We start from the raw sequence: 17,408 nt of genomic DNA, 5'->3' as shown, positions 1-17,408 counted from the left end.
AGTGTCTTGACCAAATGGTCAAATAGCAAATCACTGCCAGCACTTAGAATCGACATGCCCTTTTTACCATTTCTGTACCTGCAAAGCACTGAACAGTTACTTTGCTTTTTTTAAGCATCACTCTTTGAAGATTTGAGAGAAAATAGCTGAATATTAAAATAGGGTCTAGTGTCATTTTTAACATATTTCAACTAATAAAAATCCCAATGCTTAAAATACAGACATGGCTTCCCACACATTCTTACTGAAGTATTACTGATATGTCACGTGGATCATTTAATGATTAGAGTCCTAATGAAAAAAAAAAGCTTAAACGTACACAGTATTCAGTATCTAGAATGGGGTTGTTCACATACTTTATGCATATATTTAACTGTTGCTTCCCATGCATCTCAGCTCTGTCTATAATACCTGATGTGCCCTGCGCACCTGGTGAATTGTGCAGGTGGTGCCTTTCAGATGACAAAATGGAAGGGTTGGCACATCTTCATAGCAGCACAGAAATCGGCTTTTATGGCCAGCACATATGAACCCTTCTGTCCCTTCCACGGAAGGGTCTTTAACGTGAATTTGAGAAGTTTTGTGGCATTCTCTAGGTTGCTTAGACGTCTACATTTTTCATCGTTCTCCTTAAAAAAGACTTCTTTAAAGTTTAGAGGGAAAATTAAGCTGAGTAGAAGCACTTGGTTCAGGTGACCCACAAGGACCTCATTCTTCTGATCACTCTTGCATTTATGTGCTATGAATAGAAAAGAATGGGTTTACTAAATAGAGTTGTCACCCTTTTTTTTGAGTGAAGTAATTGACCCGAAATGTCTGTTTTGGAGAAGAGAGTGAGAAAAGAGAAAGGGCATGGTTTGTTTGTTTGTTCTTTAAGCCATTTGCAAACCCGAGTAATAGTGTGTTTTTGTTTGTCTTCCTGATGGCTTTCTCCAGTTTGAATTTTTTTTCCTCCCATATTCTGGTGTATTTTTCTCTGGGTTATATAAGCACTATACGAAGTATTTACAAAACTATTTGCTCTTGCTATAGAAGTTACAGTTCTTTACCATGTATAGCCAAGCCTACACACTTTCTGAAATAGATGAGCTCTAGTCCTCATCCCAGAGATGGCACTTCCTACTTGCACACACAGTTCTGGAGTTCCTGGCTAGCCAGAATCGGACAAGTTGCCTCTCTGTCAGATGGACGTGAAAAAGCACCGGTAAGATGTTAGCTGCAATGGAGACACGCGCTTGCTGCTTAAATATGGGTGAGCCACTTGTGAAATAATGAAATTAAATAGTTACAGAGAGTCAGAAAAATTATATTTATCAGAAAATAGTAGAATGTTATGTTAAATTATGTTTCTAAAACGCTTTGGCTACAGATTGGCATCCTTGGCAAAGGGCATTCATGTGACTTGCCTACATGCACCTGGCACTGACCACCTGATTGCAAAATGAGTCTTCTTCTGCTCTGTACACGTCCTGGTTTGTGGGCAATAAATACCATAATTTCTAACTAAGCTATGCTATGCAAAGGGATGCCAACATAATATTACCCAGTTGCTCTTTCTCCCCCTCCTCTGTACAGAGGATTTCAAGATTAGATATTTGAGAACAAAGACAGAAGTGTTCCAGGTACATTTTTATCTTCCAGGGTAAAAAGGCAAACAAAGAAATTGGCACAGCTCTGAGAACTGCCACAAAATATAGGCACCTGATGCCAGACTATTAGTAAGATAAGATTGCATTGTAGGTCATTAGAGGCAAACCTTCTTTAATACATAACAGACAGCTCTTATTTCCCATATCCAGTAATGCTGAAGTTGAAGCACAACCCTAAGGCCTCTAGTACTATGTAAACCAATAGCAAATAGTAAGCTGATAGCAAACAGGCAGATCATGAAAACAATGTTTAAGTGCCACTTCTTCAGATCTTCTCTTGTAATATCAGGAATGGGGAAAGTGCTAGAAGAATTCTTGAGAAATGCAAGCATTTTATATAATGTTAAATAACATTTGTTTTAAAGTCTGTTGCTTTTACAACTACAAAGTCAAAATATACTTGGAAAGTAATGTCAATGTTCAAATTCTTGCAAACTCTGAGAGGCTCCTGCAAGGCAGCCCTGCCACTGCGTGATCCTCAGAAATGGTAACCCTTCCTGTGACAGCAGTGAGAATTATTGCCACTCATCCAACGTGAGTAGGTTTTGATCCTGGAAGTTTCCCAATTCAAACTGTAGTGTTGCAAATGTTACCGATGGCCAGTTAAGTGCACATTTGGTAGAACTTACGGATCTGCTTGTCTGCAAAAAGAGTTTGAGATGAATCATGCCAAAGGGAAACAAATATTGTTCTCTGTACCTTTTGCGCTTTTGTAGAGCTGAAGTGTTCCACGTTTACTAAAACAATTTTATCAGAATGTGATCCCATGTTACAACTTCTCCCTGCCCCAAAATATTATTCATAATCACTCTTTGAGATGTTTCTCTTGCATTTTCAGGGCACGTTTTCATATAAAGAAAAGGCTCACATCTAAGGGTAAATGAATTTTCTCCATCTTCTCTGCCAAAGCTCAAAGAATGCAAAAATCTCCAGATGGGTAAACAGAAATGCTAGTTCTTGAGAAACAACAGAGCCAGAGAGACACAAAGCGTGCATCTGCATGATATTTTGCAGGCAGATAACAAGCTTGCTCTACCCTCATTCCAAGAAAAATAATATGTGCTCCCAGAGAGGGAAGAGGCAAAAAAACCCCATAAAATACACATTTGACTGAAAACAGCCGAGTAAAACAGGGTGACCAGGTAAACTTCTCTGGTGTATGCACTGGTCTTTTTGTAGACATGGGAAGACATGTATGCATATATGTAGTTTTACCAGCTGCTCAAGGAGCTTTTTGAGCAACAATAAATATGACAGGAAACCAAAGAGCTGGATACAAACACTGATTGGATCCCAACATAGAATTTGGAAATGTTCAAAGATGCTTTTCATCACTGCTCCACTGTAGAGCTTTTAAATTTTTTTCAACTTTTATTTTGATGATCTGATGTGTTTTATCCAGAGGCATGTAACCAAAAACTGTGGTTTGATCTGACTCCCCTATCTGAGCAGCAAGATGGATTGAGAACAGCAAATTCAGAAATACATGGAACATATCACATTGTAAGAAATTCTAGGAGAATCTCAGTGCTTTTTTGTTTAGGCATATCTAACTTTTTGATAGATAACCTAAACATGTCCTCATACTTATTTTTGAGGGCCTTGGCAGTAATACTGCAAGCCCAAGATGAATATTGTTAGGGCTACATATTCTCATGACAGGTTTTAACTGATGCTTTTTGCACTTCTTCCTGTTCTGTCTCTTGTCTTCATTTGCCTGGGATTCTTCCTTGAAGTATATCCTTCAAGGGTTTTGAGTCCCAGTAACTCTCTTTAAAACTCAGTGAAAATTATGCAAGTTCCATTTAATTCTGTCTATTCATTCTGAATAAGAGCATGTTAAGTTAACATGAGTCAGCAGTGTGCCCTTGTGTCAAAGAAGGCCAACTGCATCCAGGGCTGGACTAGTGAGAGCGTAGCGAAAAATCTCATCTGGACTTTGAGAGTCCTGTTTTGGGCCCCTCAGAACAAGAGGGACATTCACATACTGGAGCGAGCCTAGTGGAAGCCCACCAAGATGGTTAGGGAGCTGGAGCACGCAATATATGAGGAGAGGGACCTGGGTTTGTTCACCCCTAGGAAGAGATGGCTTGGGTGTGTGAGTGTGTTAGGTTCGGTTCCTTCCAACTTAAATTATTCTATGATTTTCTCAAGCTCAATATTTTTCTTTCCTTTTCCTTGCTTATAGGAGAAGAAAATTGGAAAAGAATACCCTCTTCCTCCAACTTTGGATCTGGACACGTGTCCAGGTTTCTCTGTTAGTCTAGTTTTACTTTGGGGTTTTGGGGGCTGGTTGGTTTCTTTCAAACTCGAGTTTCCTATCGCATGAAATTTAAAAGGCCTCTGGTCTGTAATGTGTTTGTTTGAAGAGTTTTGATCAAAAGATGTGATACATTTGTATCTCAAAACTTCAAGCTGGACAATTGATTCAGTGTAAGGACTAAGAAGTGTTTTGGGAATTACAGTGGGATTTTCAAAAAGTGGATTTGGAACTCCAGGCATGGTATTTTGCCACATGTCCAAGACTCAGAAGATAGCGTGGCTGCAGCATTGCTGGGAAAAGTTGTGGTCGGAGGGACAGCTGTTTTCTTCCGTATACAACTTTTTAAAGGAGGATCTCCCTTCTGGTCATGGAGTTTATATTCTAAGCTCAGGGCAGATGCTCTTAGTGCATTTTAAGAAGTACAATTAATAGTAACTGCTGATAGAATGAATATGTAACCACAAAAACTTTGCATGTCAGAGACCAGGCAAAATAGATTTGTACTCAAAGACACATAAGTGAGAATGACAGAATTTAGGCCGATCAGTACTATTTCTTTGATGCCTTGTGCTTGTTGATATCCCCCTTGTTTTATCTACCAGTTGTGCTTTGACTTCTATTCAGGCACTGAGCTTGTCAAGGTGGCAGGAGCCACCTCTTTGTTATGCATGTGCATGGGAAGGGAGCTCCCTAGAAGCTATAGTAGTTTTAAAAAAAAATGAAAAAAAAACCAAACCCCAAAAACTTTAATTTCATGCACTTATTAGACTTCAGTATAAATTGCATCAGAAAAAGTATTTTGAATAGTTTGGTCTCTGAGTGCAGTGCAATCCAGAATTGCTCTATCTGTCCATTTTAATAAATAATATGCTTTCTGTTATAGCTTTAGGCTTATTTTAAAATGAAATTAATTTATAGGTCCTCTTGTTACTAGAGTAACTAGAATTTGCAGTTGTGTTGTTTTCACTGGCAGGAAAATAGATCATGTAAGGAATACAACTCTAATTTTGTGTGGTAATTTCTAGTTGTATGGTAATGGTCTATTCTAGGTTGCTATTTATCATGGAAAATTCCGGGCCTAAAATAAGCTTTTTTTTCTATCTCTTTATGTCATATATGTAAAAGTGGAAAATTTGCATTCGTGTCTAGTGATAGTAACCTTGAGTTGTAATACAGAGTAAGATTAGTAGACCTGTTTACTACTGACATTCTCTTCAATACTGCGTTTTGTAGTATATGTGTGGGTATGTTTGCACACCTGTATTAGAAAAGACTGTGGCACTTAAGAATAATGGTGTTATTTTAAATGTTATAAGGAGTATTTTGCAGGCAGATGTAAAAGATTGGGAATATAAATTTCATACTGTCTTAACCTTTCTTGATTAACTGTTTACTTTTTCCAGAATATTTCCATGTGAGGCTTTGTCAGCTTAAAACTAGTTGTCTTTTGCTTCCCCTTCATGCAAAGGTTGAGGGGAGGTTATCCCCAGTCATCCTGGAGCCTGGTTCTGAAGGGCTGTCTTAAATCTTCTCTGTGTATGAGTAGGGGATTTACCTGAATAAAGATGGTAGAGTTTAGCCAAGTACTAGCCCATTTTGGTAAGGACAAGATCCTTTAGAGTTTGACTTCACAACCAGCAATTTTCTTTCATTCCAAAAAGATCTTTTCTCCTTTTATGAATAAGCAGTGGTTTTATCCCATCATAAAACATGAAACCAAGCAAAATTGCAGATTCTCTCAGGACACTCAGATGCAATTTAGACAGTACTAGATTTAAAGTCATGTGAATCTTCATGTCCCACAAGCAAGATGGGTTTTCAGCTTTTCTGGTCACCTGTCACAAACTGGTCACATTTCTTTATCTTCAGTTCTGCCTAGGTGTATCAGATCAGCATGCTGAGTACCTGGCCTAGTAGACAGAATCCACATTTGGATTAGACCTCAGATGATTTGGTCCTAGTAAGTCTTTAGCTAAAAATTCAGTGCCCTTTTCCCCTTTAAATTTGAATACCGCAAATCCAAAGCAACTACATCACCCTGAGTGAAAAATTGAGTTTTACATAATTTTTCTTTATTTGTTTTCTTTTTTTTTAATATTCCTAAGTTTTAAAATCTGAACTTAAAAAATGTTGCTGTGGACTCTAAGCTAATGAACCTTTTGACAATATTCCTTATAAAGGCTTAAGCTTTTCCTAGCAAATGATTAACAGTTGGGACAAACCCTTCCTTGGGACATTAATTTTGCCGTCCGTTGTGTAGTCTGTTTGGCTGAGTCTGTAACACATTTCTGATTGTCTAAATATAAAGAGATAAAATGGGAAGGGGCTGCCAAACTCCACTGTGTTACAAGTAAAACAAATCAGAGGGAAAATATTTATAATTTTTCTCCTTCCTTTTACATTGATGTCTATGTTTCATCTTTAGCCAGAAGATGCTAACATCATTTCCTCTCTCTAAATTGACCTACAAGTGATACAAAAACATAATATAATGACCCTCCTAACTTTCTTAACAAAAGCTTTTGTACTTAGCATTAAGAAATTTAAGAATCCTGATTTAATCTTAGAACTGTTAAAACATCACTTTCCTGAGCCAGTGGATGTATATATTGCATCAGTAAGCCTTTTCCTTTTTTTTTTTTTAACCAAGTACTAATATTTATGATGGAAATTTGGAATTAATCACAACAACAAAGGTTTGCAAAGTGATGATACTAGGTTTTTTTGAGATAGCGTAGTATATTTCTATCCCTTACAACATCAAGTTCTGTTTAAACTAGAGGTGTAGTTGCCCTGTGGATTTTAAAACTGTGAGTCTCCCTTGAAAATGCTTCAGAAAGCTATCTCAAATATTCATCAGCCAGCTTGAGCCTTGGTCGAATGCAACTGCAGTGGGCCATCCTGAGGCTTTACAAGCTTTGCAGTGTAACAGTTGCAAGCTGAACAGGGGACTAGCTGATTCCTAGGGCAGCTGGAATGGCCACAAACAACCATTAGAGCACCGGTGTTAGAGAAAGTCCTTCTTCCTTTCTTGGGGGGAAAACAAAACAAAACAAAAAAAGACTAGCAAAAACATATATGAGCCCAGTACCTCTCACTGATTGCTTTCAAATGGAAAAATATGGAACTTTGCTATTGACTGCTTATATGTAAATACATCTCGTTGTCACCATGTGGCCATGCCTTGAGGTTTTAAGGACCATCAAAAGTGATATGCAGTAGTAAGATTTCCTTTCTAGGGGAAGTATCCTGGTTAGATTTGTAGGTGGTACATAACACAGATGGTTATCTGGGCAGGATTTTAATATTAGAATTGTTTAGGGTAATCTGATAACTTTGTGACTTTACAAAACAAGTGGAGACTTGCTGGACATTCTTAGAATATCTTGTATTAAGCAGCTGACCTTGACTGTTAAGGGAAGTGTTGCTATAGAGCAGAAATCGTGTCGTATTGGGAGGCCAGGCAAATGCATCCTGTGCAATCATGGGAAAGTGATTTGTTGACGTATCAGCGCTGCATATGCCTTGTTTCATCATACTGAAATTTCCTTTAATGTGACTAGTTTGTATATCAATGCAGTATTACTGCAGCAGTACAACTGCAGAATAGGCTAAGTGTCTTTGGGGACCTGGTCAGGTATGTCACTGGCATTTCCCGGCTGTCAGCCCCCAAAGCAGCTGATTCGATGATGCATCTGGTCTGAAACAATCTAAATTTAACAATGGAAGATCTCATATTGCTAGTAGTATCATCGCAGTGCATTAAGCTCTATTCAGCACAAGTGGGTGCAACCTAAGAAGCTAGGGAAATACCTGGCTCATTTGTTCACAGTAAACTCCGTGTTTAGCAATAAGGTGCAAGCTGCATTTTAGTTCGTTAAAGTGAGTTCAGGTGTATCTCTGTGAGCTGCAATGTGAACACACTAGCTCGAGCCTATGCTTGCTGCGTTTGCATTCTTTATTAAAATACAGATGTAGTTGCTGTCTTTGAGTGCATCTATAAAATGGTAGTGTTTCCTTGTCTCATAGGAGAGTTGTGTCGAGGAACTGAGAAACTGAGGGAATGGGAATGAGCTAATACTGACAGACACTATATAGATCCCTGAAGCAATATAGCAATACAGGATAATGTATTTTTCCCCCCTTCCTCTGAGTGAGACATTTTAATGAGCAGGTGGTTCTGCTTCAAGCTACCTACCAACTTAATGTGATGAGACAAAGGCAGGGATTTTCTGGAGGGTGGCTCATCTCTGCCTGAATGTGTCCTAAATTAGATTTAAAAATCTGTTACTGGCAAAGGGAAGAGTAATGACCACATTATTATAACTGTCTCATTAAAAATCCAAAAAGCTGTTGGATAGCTTTGTTGTAGAACAAGATAGCAGAAACATCTGATAAACTTACAAATATCTGTTTTTTCTAGAGCCTGATTCAGTGCCAGGAGATTGGAAATTGTGTTTCTGAGACCAGTGATGTATCGCCTTTTATTTGGCTTTAAATCCTTGATTTAGATTGAGAATATAACAGGTTTAACCAAGAATCAGTTCTCCCATAAAATTCTTCTTAACTGGGCACGAAGATCCCTATCTATTAAAAAGTCATCCTCTTTCACACTTCCTTTTATTTAAAACTCCAAAAATCCCATTAAGAGGTTTTTTTCACACATCTAATCATGCTGAGCATGACCTGAAAATTCTTAGTCAGCACTTCAAAAACTATCTAATAGTAAAATGGTCCTCTCTGGAAATGGGAGATATGTAGTAAAACTGGCAGAATTTGGCTATTGATTTTCAGTAGGTCAGTTATACCAATATTGAGTCTTTACTGAACTCATGCTCCCAGGAATGAGTTTGAAATGAATGAAAAAATGAGTTTGAGAACTTAGAGGCTGAATGCTCAGTTCCATTAAGTCGCACATTTTGTGACAAGGTGGGACAGCCAGAGATTAAATACACTTTCTCCAAAGTTCCATACCTAGTGAATATCGATTCTACTTAGTCATTTAACCATTAAGCAGTAAGACATTGTAAGAAAAGAAGAAAGCATGAGGAAAAAATCATCCTGTCCTACAGGAATGTGAGGGTATTAAATGCTCACAGTGAAAATGGGAAATGAATGTTGTGTTGAGGAACAGAGGACTATGTGTGTTCTTTGTTCAACAGATTTGGTGTACCTCAGGCTTTGTCCAAAGATGTTGGAGGTATGCATAGGTGGCACGTTGGACATCTTATTACGTGCGACAATGTCAAGCTTTCTTTTGTATTCCTTGACTTCTGATGCTTACCTAGGAGAGTACCGCCCAGTGAATGAATTTTTCAGCCAGCTGGCTACCTTTTGGTTTTTTTGGCCCTTCCACAGCTTCATCTGTTCTGTCTGTGTGCTACTACAAGCTCTTAATCTGATGCCCTCGCATCTCACGCTGTGCCATGTCGCACATCTGGCAGCACTGTGGTGTGCTGATTAACCAGGTGCTCTCTTCTCTTCCAGTTCCGCCTGGTGGTAAAGACGGCGCTGAAGCTGCTGCTCGTGTTTGTGGAGTACACTGAATCCAACGCACCCCTTTTAATCCAGGCAGTTTCTACGGTGGATGAAAAGAGTGGTGAGTAGCCTTATTTGGGGGGGAGGGGGGGGTGAAAATCCCAGCACCTCTGAGGTCAGGGAGGAGTTTAGTCATTGATTTCAGTGATCCTAGGGTTGCTGTCATGATGCCTGTTTTGTGTGTCATACCCTAGATTTCTTAATTAAAAGCTTGTTTTGAGTATTCATGTAAGTTAAGATAGTTTTGAGAATTAACTGTAGTGGAATAGTGCAGAGTGAAAACTTGAAGGACCCTGCTGCCTCCCTCTACACTGTAGCGACTGTCTCTCTTTCCCTGCACCCCCAAGCAACGTATTCCCACCTTGGAGGCTCCCATGGGCCAGGCCATCTTTCCCCTGCCTTCTGAAAAGCAGCAGTCTGACTTAGAAGAGAAAATGATATCTAATCAGTGTAATCCCTTTGAAGAGAAAGATGAGGTCAGTAATAGTACAGGCTTTATAGTAAAAACAAAACCATCTGTTGTTACATTAAAATAAAGCCCTTGAGCAGATATTATACTGTGAAATCTGTTACCCTTCAGGCTCGTGCAAAATACTTGAATATGTATACTGTGTTTTTTTACAAATAAATGAAACAAAAGTGGCCCTTTCTTGTTCTTCCCACAAAGCTCTTGCTAAGCTCCCGGGGCACTCTCTCTTGATGTGAACCATTCCTTTGCCTCGAGAAGAGGTTTTGAGGTTGTGAGAGCCGTTGTTGTGGTCTCCAGCACATGCGGGTTAAAAGCAAGATCCCCTCCCCTGCAGAGCAATGGCCTCCATGCTAAACTTGTTTGGGCGACTTGATATGGGAAAAGTGAAGAAAAAAATAAAAATTGGGGGAATGGGACGAAAGGTGGTGCCAGGAATAGGAGAAAGTGGCCAGCTTTTGATTTCAACTATCAGAATGGGTGTACTGAAAAGACTAAAGGGGAAAAAATATATGTATCTCCTATGGAGGGTAACAGACGGGGAATTCAAAAACAGTATAACACTTCAAAATGGTGGACTCCTTGGGTTGGCTTTCTGTTTTGAATTAAAACCCCTAAGCTTTGCAATGCCATAAGCAGAAATGTAGTTACAATTTTCACATAATTGAGTTCTATAATTTATTTTTACAGCCAGTCTTAGTATTTCCACAGCCCTCTGAACTCGCTTGTATTCTCAACTTGTTCAAGTTACCATCTGTTTGCATGCTACTAAACCTCATTAAGGAAAAAAAGAGAAAGTAGGACCCTGAACACATGACCATGTGCTGTGTGCTCCTTCCTGTAGCTGTAGAACAGCCTCAAGCAAACATTACAGTGCCCTAAAGTAATAAAACAATTTCAGTATCAACAAAAAAAATGGAAAAAAAATGATGCTTTTAGCTGGATGGATGATTCCTAAGAGTAGGAAGGGAAGGTTTATGGGACTTCTCATACTAGGAGTTGGCAGAGTGTCTCATGAACTCTCCCAAAGAAGTTGTCCCCAAATACCCAATTTTTTTTTTATAAGCAATTATGCTTAGCTACAAATGAGATTTTTTTCTTGTTCTATCTTCAGTTCTTTTTGTAGGTCATCAGCAGAACAGCCCTTTTAGCTGTGGAAGAGCTATTTTTTTGAATTACATTTAGAAATTAGTGGCTTATAATTGAGGAGTACCTGCCCTTAATGACTGATTTAATGTACTAGAAATAAAGAGGAAGACGAGTGATGTGCCTTTTCTTGAAATGTTGTCATAAATCTCCCAGGTATATAATTAAGTTTAGTGCTGCTTTGAAAAAAGTCCAATATTTCATGTACATACAAGGTGATGAGATATGACATAATTCCTCAACATGTGTACCACACATGATTAACATAAAGATCCCCCTAATAACTCAGCCCAGTTTCAAAGTGATCTCATCTGTGGTTTCCATGCAAGAGCACATCCATATGTAAACTGAAGTACAAAGATCCGTAGAAGCACCTGCTCTGCTCTCTGATACAGGCGGCTCATAAGTGAATAACTGTATGGTTCTCATCAAATAGGAAGTAGCTTCTAGTTATATTTCCATGTAGGGTTTTCTTTCCCCCCCACTCCCTAGCTTTTCTTGTTGCACAGCCACAGAGGAATTTGATGTATTTTCGGTGGAAGTGCTCTGGGACTGAGCTTGGGGGTCTGGGCAGCGGGGTTAGCTTTCCACTGGGCCCTCCGGGCCTATTTTATCACAAGCATTTTTGAGTATCCAGATTAAAGCCCTGTGACTGAATTGAACACTGTAACATTCAGTTTATGAATTACATTTCTGCTGCCTCGGTGGTGGTTGTACTATTTGTAAAGGGCCTGCGTTATCAGTTGTCCACTTTTTCTTCCTTTTCACACATGGTTAGATAGCCAGGCTGATCCTGTAGGCGTGGTAGAAGGCTTTATGTTCACACATGTTTAAATAGCCAGGAATACAAGATGCACAGGTCTTTCCAAAAGTGAGTATTAATATCTTAGCATCCTATGACAACTAGAGACAGGCGCTCTATAAGTTAGTGAGTACAAACAGAGCCAATTTCTCTGTCTGTCAGTCCTGTCAGTCCTCCTGTGTGGTTGTAGTCTGGTCCTAGCTTTTCCATGGTTTATATATTTTGTGTGCATCCTGTGTAGTTGCGATGTCAAGATTTTGCGTAAGACATGAATGACAGCATTAAACTAATGTCAATTGTGGGGTGGGGTTTTTTTGAGATTCATATGTAAAACCATTTTAAGGGGAGACTGAGAAAAGAATGAGTCTCAAAGCAATGAGCTGCAGCATTAAATAGACTATATTTAATATACATTGCAACCTGATAGTTCTCCATGTGCTTACACGCCATCTGTAGCTACAAAGGGTGTTGTAGTAGCATCATGGACAAGGCTCCAGCCTTCCTATCAAAGTACTCAGAATAATAGCTGTCACCAGTAAGAAGCCTGTGAAACACAGTTGAGCAATTCTCCTTTTATCCAGTAGAAGGCAGGAGAACACGCACAAAAAACAGCCTTTAGTGCTTTCCTACAGTGAGCCTATTTCATCACTCTTGTTGATTTTACCTCCAATCATAACCTTATGTGAAAATCACAGTCTGCTCTCGGAAAAAGAGCTGGCGTTCCACACCAGCAGGTTTTTGCGATGTGGTCAGGAGGAGGCGACAGGCTGGAGGGTGAAGTTTTTGAGAACTGGCATGCATAAGTTATTAGACTTATTTTTAGAAACAAACTCTATCATATAGGAACATTAAATGGATTTGTGTTTTTACTAGAAATACATGTGCATTTCAAAAATTAGATTTAAGTTCAGGTTTTTCAAAATTTGTAATATTCTGACTATTACAAAGATAATGATGAGCTGGAGCTTTTAGCTCTGGAAAACAGTTTCCTCAGAGGTTTGAAACCTATCTATAATTGGAGAGCTTTTAATATTTTCCACAATACAAATATCCTTTTAAGGGAAAAGGGGAAAAAACGCATCATGTTTTTCATATCCCTTATGTGAGCATCCTTGTTTTACTACAGCAACCTATGAGTTTAGAAAAGTCATTAACTTTTTAGTGTATGATTTCCCAAGGTATCTTTCACAAAGCTTTCCTGTGCAGCCTGAAAGGAGCTTTTTAACTGTGCCATCCTCTTACACAAGAAGTGCGGCATTGGAAATTAGCTTTCTCAGGTAGACTCCAGCCTGTGGTCCCACCTTGAAGTTGCAATTCTCCAGGAACAGACATATTTGGAAAACCAAGCCTCAGGGCATGAGAGTGGATGAGGGTAGGCACTCAATCTTGATCTGCCCATACTCCATGCTGTCCAGACCACAGGTTGGAAACTACAGATTTTCTTTAGTGTGAGAAGCAAGGAATATTAACCCAAGCATAGTAGTGTGATAACTTCATGGGGCCACTTCCAGACCAGAACTGCCTCATCCCTGGGATGAGTAGACAGCCTTATGTCTAATTTCATGCTCATTCCCTGGCTATTCAGCTTGAAATCACGATAAGGAAAATAGCATTTCCAAAGAAGGACTTCATCCAGTACAAACTGGAGTAGCTCCATCAAAGTCATTGTATTACTTCCTATTGACACCAGTTGAGGAATGGATGAAGAATTTCAGATTTAAGGCTGGATTTTGGAAATGGCTAAGGTAAGTAGCAGCATCCTAATTAAAGCCTTTGAAAGGTGGATGAGCTATTATGGGGCTGTGTCACTAGTAGGTCTGCCTGATAAGCAATTATTTAACAATGTGTTCTGAAACAGAGAAGTGTCATGGGTAGAGCAAAATATATGTCATCTTTGCATGGAAAGAGCAAGGAGATCCTGAAAATTGTCTGTTAAGATAATGGGGAAGTATAGAGACATCCAGGAAAAAGAACCAAAACACCAGGATACCGTCTTTAAAAAACAAAACAGGATGCCAATAAGAATAAAAACTGTCTGCAAAATAAAGGCATACTTCCCTAGAAGGACTTTCACTGAATAATGCAGTTTGGACTTAGTAATTAATTTTTCATGTTATTGGCAACTCCCTTTTTTTCGAATGACATTCTTGTAGGTCAGACTCACATAGTTTCCCCATTTTGTTTCTCTTTCTTATTTTCTTCCATTTTTATTTTTCACTAGAAACCACAGGAAGACATTTTTGTAGCGAGGATATCATTCCCGTTGATCATATATCATTTGTGAGCTGAGTGAATTTGTTCCACATGTCTTTTGAACATGTGCTGCACAAAATGTCTGGTAATATAGAGTCTGGTGAAGAGGTGCCAAGTGTATTCTCATTACAACAATGTGCTTGAATTAGTGTTTGATCAGTAATGCACATGAATATATTTTGAGACGTGAGAATGAATCCCCCCTGCTTTGATTTTGCTTGAGATAAGGAAGCTTTTTCAGTGTTAATAATAATAATAAAAATTCAGTATTAATATTTTTCAATAGCAAAGATCAGAAAATGTCTCCATAAAAAGGGAGGAAAATAAAAAAGGAGAAATATTGCTGTGTTTTCGTTAATAGGAAGCTTTTAACACAACACACAGCCAGCACTTTGAAAACAGAGGTCTTCAGTTAGCAGAGATTTGATGCCTATACAGCAGGATGTATATGCATGCATGCACACTTGCACTGTATCAGCATGAATAAGCAATGGCTATCATTATAATGACCGTAAAGCAAGATTTTAACCTCAGGGTCACTGATCAGCCAAAAACAGGTTGTTGTGATGACACATGTGCGTTTTACTGCCTGATTATTCTCAAAGATTTGTCATCTTGAGGTCATGACCTCTGTTAGAATAATCTTCATTTTTCTCTCTGAAACACAAAGTATTTCTGCAATTGCATTGAGTAGCTTTAAGTTAGGGTTAGCTTTCTGATTTGTCCTCCTGACCATTAGCTTTACTCCAAACAAAACACTGAATTACAGACTTTCACAATTTACTTTAATTTCCTCAATAAAATATTTATGGGTTTTTCTTTAGCAAATGTGTCCCTTTGCCTTTTAGCCAAATAAAAGTGGATGTTTTTACAAGGTACCTTGCACACAAGACATTATCCTGAATCTGACTGGCATTTTCCTGCCTGACTTTTTTGGCACAATAAGCCAACCAAGCCACTTCGGTGTTGGCATCGGGTAATCTAAGGTAACCGTGTCAATATTAGAAGCACAGATTTTGACTTTACTTAGTGCAAAAGTGAGGCAAATGTATTTGAAAGATCTGCAGAGGGGATTTTTATTAAATTTGAGTAAGAATCACAGCAATTTTTTTTTTCCTTCATTGATATTTTTTATCTGAGACGCACAACCAACCTGTAGTTCTGGGAAATTGTTTTTCTCTGTGATTCTTTTTTGTTAGAGTAGCTTATCTTGATGCCCTATAACTTGGTAATACTGCTAGGAATGTAAGCAACAAATGCACTGGAAAAAATAGTATGTGGATTTTTGTTTTGGATTTATCTGTTTTTTCTTGTGAACCTATGATACAAGGAGTAAAATTAATCTCACCTGATTTTAGAAGTCCATCCAAATGAGTTAACAGAGCTTCCTTCATCATCAAGGCAGAGAAATTGGTTCTTTTGGGGAAAGTCCACCTGACATATTTTAGATCTCTCTTTTAGGATGCCTCATAGCTGTCACTGACCGTATTGACTTAACTCTCCATTAACTGTAGAGGAAGGTAGAGATAACTAGCTTTTCCCCTTGGTCTTGCACTTGACTGTGTGAATCTAACTTGAACTACCTCTTCGATAAATGTTGAAGCAACACCTTTCCATTTTGAACACCTTCAGCAATCGTTTCTGCTTTACCTCTAGGAGCCAAGCCATGGTCCAATATCATGGAGATCCTGGAGGAGAAGGATGGCATTGATACTGAGCTTCTGGTTTATGCAATGACCTTGGTTAATAAGGTTTGTGTTCTTTTTTTAGTATGACTGGTAGTGGTAATACTGGTATTTTCAATTGCATGATGCTCTGCCCTATTGAGAATATATGACAAAAAAGACCTGTCACTCAGAGGCTGTAGCTGGGAGCAGAACTGCTGTTTTGCTAGATGTTGCACACAAGCTTATCATGACACGGTTCCCCTCCCAAAGCTGGCAATAGAGCATAAAACAAAACTCAGCAGGCTAGCCCAACAAATTATCCAAGGAGGGAAAGAAAGCAGGTACTGGTGAAGAGATCACATGTTCACAAAGGTTTGCATTGTGCACAATCTTACAGTTTCAGCTCATTTAAATTTCTTTTCACTGTGAACCAAATATGATGAATTTAACAGCTCTGAGTGCTAGTAAGAGTGTTTCTGCTTAAAAATAAAGAGGGAAAACGTGTTTTTATTTTTTTGCTTCTTTCTCTGTAGTTTTTGGAGGCCTTTAAAAGTAGTTGTTTCACAGTAAAATCAAACATTGTTTAAAGTACTGGCATGTGCTAAGGGGAGGGAGAAAGTGAAAGGCCTGTAAAAGCTGAGATTAATTAGCCTGAAGTCCTTAAAAATTAGTGTCTAGTCTTCAAATTCTAAACAAATCTTCAGATGGATGCAATTTGAAAATGGATCTTTTAAAGAACACACAAAAACAGGATAATCCTAGGAAATCATAATAACTTTTTGTTTTATGATTGTAGTTAATAGATCAGAGTATTACAGAACATTATTATTATTCATTATGCTCTTTTAAAGATCCTGAGTTTGGCAGTGTAGTTCACAAATCGGGATGCCAGCTTACTCTACCCATGGCTACATGGTTTTGAGGGGTCTTTTGTTTTCTTTTCTTTTTGATAAAATACTTTCTTAATGGTTAGTATTGTCCAATAAAGCTGTCTGAGAGGACCTATCCTCCTCCAGTAGCATCACTGATGTCATGGTACTTTTGTTTAGAGCTGCCTTTCCTCCTGCTAACATGCTAGTAAAGTTCCTCTTGACTTTAAAAGACCTTATTACCTGTTGCTGCACTCTTTCTGAAAGGCACCATCTCCTTTTCATGCTTTTGACTGTAACTGCTGTTAAAGTTGAAGCAGCTGTAAACTTACTAGTTTTTTAACATTTCCATTTTTGCCTCATTGTTTTATATGCTGGATCCTTTTTCTACGAGAATTCTCTTAATTTTTCTTACCACTGTCATTTGCCTGGTGGCTGACTTTTTAAAATATTTTGTTCTATACTGACTCTGTCATCCGACAGTTGATTCCTTTAGTTTGATTTTTTTCACTACATTTAAAGCTCTTTTTAGGAGGAGGTAGTTCTTTAAAAGCAAACAAAAGAAAAAGCATCTCACAGGCAAAGGAGCAAAGCAGTTACAAAGATCAAGGAAGAGAGGAATCCCACAATGCCGTGCTTGTAATTATGATCTGGCTTATGGACAGCTTCATGATGTTTTTAATGGGATTTTTTTTCATGATTATAGAGAAAACAGCAAGCAGCATGTCACAGTTGCAATTTTTTTCCCCCACGGA

General features: G+C 38.5%; 1 protein-coding gene across 1 annotated transcript in view; it reads left to right on the top strand.

Annotated features, from left to right (window-relative positions):
* LOC106492840 (FH1/FH2 domain-containing protein 3-like) overlaps positions 1-17,408 on the top strand; it is a 292,303-nt gene that overhangs the window by 267,547 nt on the left and 7,348 nt on the right. Inside the window, exons 6-7 of the mRNA XM_067291169.1 lie at positions 9,400-9,511; positions 15,774-15,868. Of these exons, the coding sequence (XP_067147270.1) occupies positions 9,400-9,511; positions 15,774-15,868 (207 nt within the window). The remainder of the gene's footprint in view (positions 1-9,399; positions 9,512-15,773; positions 15,869-17,408) is intronic.

The sequence above is a fragment of the Apteryx mantelli genome, chromosome 2 (genome assembly GCF_036417845.1).
Source record: "Apteryx mantelli isolate bAptMan1 chromosome 2, bAptMan1.hap1, whole genome shotgun sequence".
NCBI lineage: Eukaryota > Metazoa > Chordata > Aves > Apterygiformes > Apterygidae > Apteryx > Apteryx mantelli.
Note: the sequence above shows the minus strand (reverse complement) of the source record. Positions and strands in the feature narration are given on the sequence as shown.